Source organism: Panulirus ornatus, chromosome 9, assembly GCF_036320965.1.
Source record: "Panulirus ornatus isolate Po-2019 chromosome 9, ASM3632096v1, whole genome shotgun sequence".
Lineage (NCBI taxonomy): Eukaryota > Metazoa > Arthropoda > Malacostraca > Decapoda > Palinuridae > Panulirus > Panulirus ornatus.
In genome coordinates, this window is record NC_092232.1 from 2,597,348 (window position 1) to 2,607,347 (window position 10,000).

Here is a 10,000-nt window from a genome sequence, read left to right on the forward strand (position 1 = left end):
TGGTGTCAATGGATTGAACCAGGGCATGTGAAGCGTTTGGGGTAAACCATGGAAAGTTCTGTGGGGCCTGGATGTGGAAAGGGAGCTGTGGTTTCGGTGCATTATTACATGACAGCTAGAGACTGAGTGTGAACGAATAGGGCCTTTGTTGTCTTTTCCTAGCACTACCTCACACACATGAGGGGGAAGGATGTTGTTATTCCATGTGTGGCGGGGTGGCGATGGGAATGAATAAAGGCAGACAGTGTGAATTGTGTATGTCTGTGTGTGTGTGTATATGTGTGCGTTGAGATGTATAGGTGTGTATGTGTGGTGTGTGTGGACGTGTGTGTGTATGCATGTGTGTGTGGGTGGGTTGGGCCGTTCTTTCGTCTGTTTCCTTGCACTACCTCGCTAGCGCGGGAGACGGCGACAAAGCAAAGTGAATAAATAGATAAATATATATAGGGGAGAAAGAATACTTCCCACGTATTCCCTGCATGTCGTAGAAGGCGACTAAAAGGGAAGGGAGCGGGGGGCTGGAAATCCTCCCCTCTCATTTTTTTTTAAATTTTCCAAAAGAAGGAACAGAGAAGGGGGCCATATGAGGATATTCCCTCAAAGGCCCAGTCCTCTGTTCTTAACGCTACCTCGCTAATGCGGGAAATGGCGAATAGTATGAAAAAAAAAAAAAAATATATATATATATATATATATATATATATATATATATATATATATATATATATATATATATATATATATATATATATATCTGCGACAACCTTAGCCAACTGACATCATAGTTCAGTTTAAGCTGTCCAAGAGGAGTCTTTCGCCGCGGAGTGTGACAGGACTTCTACCCACCTGAGGACTAGTTCTCAATCTCTCTTGATCCTTATAGCAACGTTCACCTCCAGCTTCGCCTGAGCACATTACTCTCACGGTAGTCCATCTTCTACTGACCATTATATGGGTTTCCTTATCACACAAAGTATTCTTTCATAATCCAATGCACTACAGGAAAGGATAAGAAATTTTCTCCCAAGGAAATATGTCCTATTCAAGATCAGAATCTTGATTTTGCCAGATAGTTTTCATTTTTGATCAAGATTTGAACATAATGGCACGCTTTGTGAAACATTTCAACTTGAAAACCATCACAAGTTACAGTCTGTGGTAACTCTGGCTCGAGAAACCTCGATGTTATGTTTTGTTTTAGCCGAGTTTTGTTAAACATGAGCAGATGAGTTAGGGGAGCACGGTCGACATTGTTCATCTCGAACAACCATTTTTCCTCTCCCTCCTCTCATCCAACACCTGCCAGCTTCTCCCATATCTTTTACATGAGGGATAACCATGGTTGCCTTCCACACTGCTTCCTGTAGTACTATCATACGTGTCTTTTAGCGTGTGCAACTCAGCCAGCGAGGCTTACTCTAATTTGGCTTTAACATATGGAGTCACATCATTTGTTTTTGAGCATTACTTTCTCCACGCGCATGAAGGGAAATGAGTTATTAACCAATATGTAACTCACCTCCATAATACGTTCTAACACTGTGTTCAGCATGAGACCTGTGTTTGCAGGTAACTTCCTTCTGCAAGTTGTGGCGTCTGATCTCATTTCTGTGTAATAAATTTTGTTTTATCATTGTGTGGCTTGACCCACGTGTCTACTGCTATGTTAATTGTAACATTCTTCCCGATGTTCCTCTTGATGTTTAGATGCTTTACTTTATTTCCAGCTCATCCCCCCCCCACTCCTCTTTCCGTCCCATCTCCGACACGCAAGAGACGTGTGGGTTCTACTCTTTCTCTCTTACTTCCGAGGGATATTAAAACTTAAAATCTATAAAAGATACTTTGAAACATATCAAAGACAAAAAAAAGAAAACTTTATATCTTACCAAAAATTCATAGTGCAGTCCAGATGAGCATTGTAGTGAGGCAGGGTGAGCATGAGGGCTGGCCCTGAGTGCTCACTTGCATGTTTTGCCACGTAGAGGTAATAGCCTTCTTGTGTTCCTGTTGTGTGGTCGTAAATATTTCCCGAATCAACATCGTCACTCAGGTTTTGTGTCCTCTTCCATATGTAGTCGTTATCTAACACAAAATTCCATCCACAAGGGCCTAGAACAGGTAAAAGAAAATAGATCTACACACATGTAATTAACGAGAAATAAACCGACGGGAAAATGTAATTTGAATTATATTCTAAATCAATCATTATTGAGGGTCCAGGTGTTCCCAGGGGCTCCTGCAACCCAAGGCTGCGCTACAATGAGTAGCAGGGAAATGTTATACTCCTTTGAAGCGAAAAGTTCTTTAACGAGAGTGTACTTTGTTTCGACAACTGACAGTGATACACTCGCGCCAGAGATGATTGTTGACTCACAGCGTAACCTCAAGCAGGAGGAGTCCGGTAACACCATAATAAGGATTACACAGATAATCATGAAAGTGTATCACTCCATGCAGAAAAAAATGCTATATTTACCTATATGATCTGGCACATTATAGAGATAGATATAGTTATAAAGCAACATCTGTGGTAATCTTATGAGCCAGAATAACAGGGTAATATAAGGGTAACAAAGTTTCAGATATTACCTAACTCGAAGTCACAGTCTCCACAAAGCATTTCATCATCCTTGTCAGGACAGTCCACTATAAAGTCACACACTTGGCTCTGCGCGATCAGTGTACCGTCAGGACACATGAACTGCAAGAGTCGACAAGTGAGAAACTGTAGTGATAAGTGTGGTCAGATCTTCCATGATCAGGCTGAAGATACATTATATCATCATTATTACTCTAATGATAAGGTAAATTCTTGAAAGTATGAAATCATCACAACATGCAATATCAGTTTATCTATGCTTATCCAGCATGTATTTCCTGCACTCACTGCAGGACGGCACATGTAACATTTGCTGGCTGCTGTATCTATAGCATCAGCTGCACAAGACGTAAACCATAAATGAATCCTTTATTGGAGAGTTTTGTACTTTATGACACATGTTACATAGTCAATATCACCTTCCATTAAGGACGGAACGTAGTATATAATAACAACACCTTTAATCTCAGAAAATATATGATAAGATTATACAATCATACTTTGACAGTTGTCGTAAGAACCTGTGAGAACATCCACGAAATTTTTAGATTTAACATTTCCAGTCACGTTATGTGGCAACCCTCTCATCAACTGCTCAACTGGCCAAAATGACTCCTCATCAAATCAACACAATAAATAGAATTAAACATTTCTCGGTTATAGACCATTTCAGGCTTCATAATCCTGCTCCCTCCCTCCTAACTACACTCATAGACTAACTTCATCCTACTGATCTGTTCTTTTGAGAGATGAATGATTAGTAGTGCTTATGCACCTGGTCATGAGAAAAAAGATGACGAGAGGCCAGTGATTTCGGAGCAGCTAATGAGTGTCATCAGTTTTGATGTACAAGGCCGGGTATTAGTGATGGTGATTTGAATACGAAGGTAAGTAAAGTGGCAGTTGAGGGTATAACCGGGGGACATGGTGTATTCAGTATTATGAATGGAAATAGTGAAGATCTTGTGGAGTGGTTTTGAAACAGGCCTGATGATAATTGGGAATGTCTGGTTTGGAACTAGAGACACAACGCAGTTATAGATATGCGAGTAGGAGAGATGGTCACCGGGCTTCATTAGATTATATATCAATTGATAGACGTGTAAAAGAGACATTTGGACGTAAATGTGCTGAAATGGGCAGCTGACGGGATGTCTGATCACTGTCTTGTGGAGGCGAATGTGAAGATTTGTAAAAGTGTTCAGGAAAATAATATTGGTGAGTATACAGTGGTGAGAGTTAATGAGCTTGGAAAAGAGACCTGTGTGAAGAAATGCCAGGAGAGACTGAGTGTTAAATGGCAAAAAATGAGATGAAGCAAAGGGAGTGGGTGAGGAATGGGAGGTATCTAGGGAAGCAGTGTTGGCATGAGCGAGAAATATTTGTGGTATGAGAAGGGTGGAAGGTGGACAGATTAGAAAGGGTAGTGAGTGGTAGGATGAAGCAATGGTGCGAGTGAAAGAGAAAAGAGAGGCTTTTGGGCGGTACTTACTGAAAGGAGAGGAAATGATTAAGAGATTTATAAAAGAAAGCGGCAGGAGGTCAAGAGGAGGTGCAAGTGTTGAAAATAGAGGAAATGAGAGTTGAGTTGAGCGAGTATCAGCAAACTTTAAGAAGAGCATCATGTCTTGGAGAGAGGTAAATGTGCATATAACAAGATAACAAATAAGAACATCTTCGAAGGGGGCAAAATGGGAAGTGGTGATAGGTAGTGATGAAGTGGAAAGGAGACAGAGTGATTATGTAAAGGGACTGTTGAATGTATTTGATGACCGGGTGGCAGATGTAAGGTGTTTGGGTCGGTATAGTATGGGGAGTAAGAGAATTATGGAGAGTGGTTCGGTGAAGACAGAAGAGGTAGTGAAAGCCTAGGGTAAGATCAAATGTGGCAAAGCGGCTGGAGTGGATGGCCTTGCAGTTGAGTTTGTTAAGAGAGAGGTTGACTGTGTTGTTGATTGGTTATTTAGGATTTTCAGTATACAGTTGGATGTTGGTGGAGTGCCTGGGGACTGGCTCAGTGCATGTACATTGCTAATGTAGAAATGCAAAGGGGATAAGGTGGCCGTTCCAACTACAGTGTACCTGGGAAGTTGCATGGGAGGGTAGTGACTGAAAAGGCGAAGACATGTACAAGGTATCAGATTGGGCAGGAGCAGTGTGGTTTCAAAAGTAGTAGAGGATGTGTGGATCAGATGTTTGCTTTAAATAATGTGTGAAAAACTTCGAAAAACAGATGGACTTGGAAATATAAGGCGAGTAATATGGTACAGCAGAATGTGACTAAACTGAGTAAATGTTGTTTTGCATCATTCTTACCTCATTTGCATAGACCTAAGTTAGTAAGACAGTGTGGATGGCTTTACTCGCAGCACGTGGATACAGATATTATCACATGCTAGAAAAACTAAATGAATAACATATGGAACACCATATATAAGCTTTGCATATCAACCATTAAGTACAAGTAACATGTCAGGAATCCACAGACAAGAAATGGTTTCTTTTGTAAACAGAAAGTAAGCAGAGCACGTGTAGGTTATTTATAATCAAGGTTGTATCATAATCCTCCTGCATACGATTATCTTTCATCTAAAAGAACAAATATACTACAAAATATATTTGTAAAATTTGACCATAATGTATCTATAACACCATGCCATTTGTATTGTAGTTGTAACTTCTTCATTCATAGTGAAGTTATATCACCAAGCCATCATCTTAAAGCCGAGGAAAGTATGTTATGTTGATATTTATACCTGATCAGGATTGTCATGACAGAGGCCCTTCGAGGTCCAAGTGTCATCAATAGCAATATCTCCTTCAACACCTGCCCCTCGCTGGGCCTTTACTCTGATCTTGAAAACTGCATCTTCAGACAGCGATGCTTTGCCCTGTGAGAGATAAGTATTAGTGTCTTGTACCAAGTTTGTACCCCATATGGAGATATCTTAACATCAACTGGTATGATTCACAGAATACAAAGGAAAACAAACAGCAATAGACCATTGGTTTCTTTCGAGGCTGTTTGTGATAACATAAGAGGTGCGAAACTCAGAGATTGGTGTAGTAAGAACAGATAGGCTAAACTATGAATTGTTTAGAGATACATATAAGCTTGATTTGGAGCTACGGAGGTGCATATAATGTGAGTTGTGGACCTGAAGCAGAATATTTATCAAGTATGCCAAAGGAATCTGTGGCGGTGCATAAAAATGTGAGGATAAGTTTCTTACAATTGAATTAAAATGTCTCGCTTACGGAGACTAGACTTTTGTTATGAGCATAACATTCTCAATTAAATTCAAATACGCAGTCATTTATACACAATTTTATCAATTCAATAAGAAGACTGTGTATTTCACTTTAATGGAGAACATTATGATCAGAAATTAGGTACGGCAATGAGTAACCTTCTTTCACCTGTATTTAGTAATCTTTACATGAAACTCTTTGGAACAAAGTAACTAATGGATATCTTACTTTCTTATGCATTTTGGTTTAGATATGTAGATGATATTCTTTGTGTTTGGCCAACAAATGAAAATTACAAACATTTCTCCCTTTACTTAACAATTTAGTATCTACTCTAGAAATTGAAAATAATGGTATGTTACCATTTTTAGATTGCATGATCCATAGGGATGGAAACATGGTTAAGTTTACCATATACAGAAAAGCTACCAATGTATGCTCACATATACATTGTTATTCAGCTCAACATGACAGAGATCAATGATCATCATTTCGTTTGAAAAGATATATTCTGTTGGATCCAAGTTAAAGTATCCAAGACCTTTCATTATCAAATCCCTTAAGTTGGTAAAGAAATCAGTTTATAGAGTTAAACTCAAACCTCCCCCTGACACCAAGAACCTTTCACTTCTTCCTCTTAGTAAGAATTTTACATTACTGCCTATGTTGCTTCAATCCTTTAATACAAATGTTGCCTTCAGCAACAACAATACTATAAAGAATATCGTAATCAGAAACTCACCAGAACGTTCTGCAGGCTGTGTTTGTAGAGTACCATGTGAAAATTGTGATATGCTTTATGTTGGGCAGATTGGTAAGGATCTTTCTGTTAGACTTAAGCAACACAGATATAGTAAAAGAACAGCATATGATACGCTTATTGCTAGACTCGAAAGCACGCGACCTCCATTCGGGTAGTCACTTGTTTACCAAATGGCGTCCTAGCTAAGTCTCTTCGTTGTATATCAACTGACTATTATAGTTCTTTCTTGTATCTCCCCTGATGATAAGATTGTTACACGAAATATTATTAATATTTTTTATACATAATCGCTGTTTGAAGAATGAACCATCCCAAAATATAAATGTATACACACACACACACACACACACACACACACATATATACATATATATATGTATATATATATATATATATATATATATATATATATATATATATATATATATATATATATATATATATATTTTTTTTTTTTTTGTCGCTGTCTCCCGCGTTTGCGAGGTAGCGCAAGGAAACAGACGAAAGAAATGGCCCAACCCACCCCCATACACATGTATATACATACGTCCACACACGCAAATATACATACCTACACAGCTTTCCATGGTTTACCCCAGACGCTTCACATGCCTTGATTCAATCCACTGACAGCACGTCAACCCCGGTATACCACATCGCTCCAATTCACTCTATTCCTTGCCCTCCTTTCACCCTCCTGCATGTTCAGGCCCAGATCACACAAAATCTTTTTTACTCCATCTTTCCACCTCCAATTTGGTCTCCCTCTTCTCCTCGTTCCCTCCACCTCCGACACATATATCCTCTTGGTCAATCTTTCCTCACTCATTCTCTCCATGTGACCAAACCATTTCAAAACACCCTCTTCTGCTCTCTCAACCACGCTCTTTTTATTTCCACACATCTCTCTTACCCTTACTTTACTTACTCGATCAAACCACCTCACACCACACATTGTCCTCAAACATCTCATTTCCAGCACATCCATCCTCCTGCGCACAACTCTATCCATAGTCCACGCCTCGCAACCATACAACATTGTTGGAACCACTATTCCTTCAAACATACCCATTTTTGCTTTCCGAGATAATGTTCTCGACTTCCACACATTCTTCAAGGCTCCCAGAATTTTCGCCCCCTCCCCCACCCTATGATCCACTTCCGCTTCCATGTTTCCATCCGCTGATCTAAAACACTTCACTTCCTCCAGTTTTTCTCCATTCAAACTCACCTCCCAATTGACTTGACCCTCAACCCTACTGTACCTAATAACCTTGCTCTTATTCACATTTACTCTTAACTTTCTTCTTTCACACACTTTACCAAACTCAGTCACCAGCTTCTGCAGTTTCTCACATGAATCAGCCACCAGCGCTGTATCATCAGCGAACAACAACTGACTCACTTCCCAAGCTCTCTCATCCCCAACAGACTTCATACTTGCCCCTCTTTCCAAAACTCTTGCATTCACCTCCCTAACAACCCCATCCATAAACAAATTAAACAACCATGGAGACATCACACACCCCTGCCGCAAACCTACATTCACTGAGAACCAATCACTTTCCTCTCTTCCTACACGTACACATGCCTTACATCCTCGATAAAAACTTTTCACTGCTTCTAACAACTTGCCTCCCACACCATATATTCTTAATACCTTCCACAGAGCATCTCTATCAACTCTATCATATGCCTTCTCCAGATCCATAAATGCTACATACAAATCCATTTGCTTTTCTAAGTATTTCTCACATACATTCTTCAAAGCAAACACCTGATCCACACATCCTCTACCACTTCTGAAACCACACTGCTCTTCCCCAGTCTGATGCTCTGTACATGCCTTCACCCTCTCAATCAATACCCTCCCATATAATTTACCAGGAATACTCAACAAACTTATACCTCTGTAATTTGAGCACTCACTCTTATCCCCTTTGCCTTTGTACAATGGCACTATATATATATATATATATATATATATCTTTTTCTTTTTTTCAAACTATTCGCCATTTCCCGCATTAGCGAGGTAGCGTTAAGAACAGAGGACTGGGCCTTTGAGGGAATACCCTCACCTGGCCCAATTCTCTGTTCCTTCTTTTGGAAAATTAAAAAAAAAACGAGAGGGGAGGATTTCCAGCCCCCCGCTGGAATATATATATATATATATATATATATATATATATATATATATATATATATATATATATATATATATATATATTGGAAAGGATCACAATTTTGCGCGTGATCAAGTGTATTCCTAAAAGTCCTCATGGAAAATGAAACACGATAAGTTCCCAAGTGAATTTTCGTGTGATAATCACATCATCAGGGGATATACAAGAGAGAAATATAACACTCAGTTGACATACAACGAAGAGAAGTAGCTAGGACGTTATTTGGTAAACATGCGATTGTCCAAGACAGACAACGAGCGTATCATAAACTTATTGTTTTTTACATTATATTACAATAATGTTAACCAATTTGTCTAGACCATCACTGATATTAAGATTATAATTTTTTGTGTATCTAATAATAGAAGATGCAACGATATTTCTCGTGGTAATAGAGCTAGAGTTAATAACTGTGATGGCATTACTCCAGTCAATAGTATGATCATAGTTTTTAACATGACTAAACAAGGCATTTGATTCTTGTCCCGTTCTTATACTATATTTATGTTGCTTACGTTTGTAAGAAATATTCTTACCAGTCTGCCCAACATAAAACTTATCACAATTTCTACATGGCACTTTATAGATGCACCCAGGGAATTTTCTGGTGAATTCCTGATTAAGATATTCTTTATAGTATTATTGTTGCTGAAGGCAATACTTACATTAAAGGATTTTAGCAACATGGGAAGTAAAGTAAAATTATTATTAAAAGGGAAAACTAAAAGATTCTTGGTGTCAATGGGAGGTTTGGGCTCAACTCTATGAAATGATTTCTTTGCTAACTTAGGGATTTATCAATGAAACATCTAGGGTACTTTAACTTAGATCCAATAGAATATATCTCAAATTCATCATCAATCTACTCTGGACTGCAAATACGTAATGCCCCAAGGAATTTAAATTGAAATGATAATTCAATTCTGTCATGTTGAGATGAATAATAATGGATATATGAGCATACCATATATATGCTCATATATCCATTATTACTCATCTCAACATGACAGAGGTAAATATATCCTCTTTGTCAATCTTTTCTCACTCATTCTCTCCATGTGACCTAACCATTTCAAAACACCCTCTTCTGCTCTCTCAACCACACTCATTATATTACTTCATCAAACCATCTCACACCACATTTTGTCCTCAAACATCTCATTTCCAACACATCCACCGTCCTCCACACAACTCAATCTA

The 10,000-nt window shown here is 38.7% G+C and overlaps 1 protein-coding gene across 1 annotated transcript in view; it reads right to left on the bottom strand.

The window, feature by feature from the left end:
- The window catches only part of LOC139750148 (MAM and LDL-receptor class A domain-containing protein 1-like), a 308,596-nt gene that overhangs the window by 111,024 nt on the left and 187,572 nt on the right, over positions 1-10,000 (bottom strand). The window contains 3 exon segments of the mRNA XM_071664474.1: positions 1,890-2,112; positions 2,593-2,704; positions 5,359-5,493. Of these exon segments, the coding sequence (XP_071520575.1) occupies positions 1,890-2,112; positions 2,593-2,704; positions 5,359-5,493 (470 nt within the window).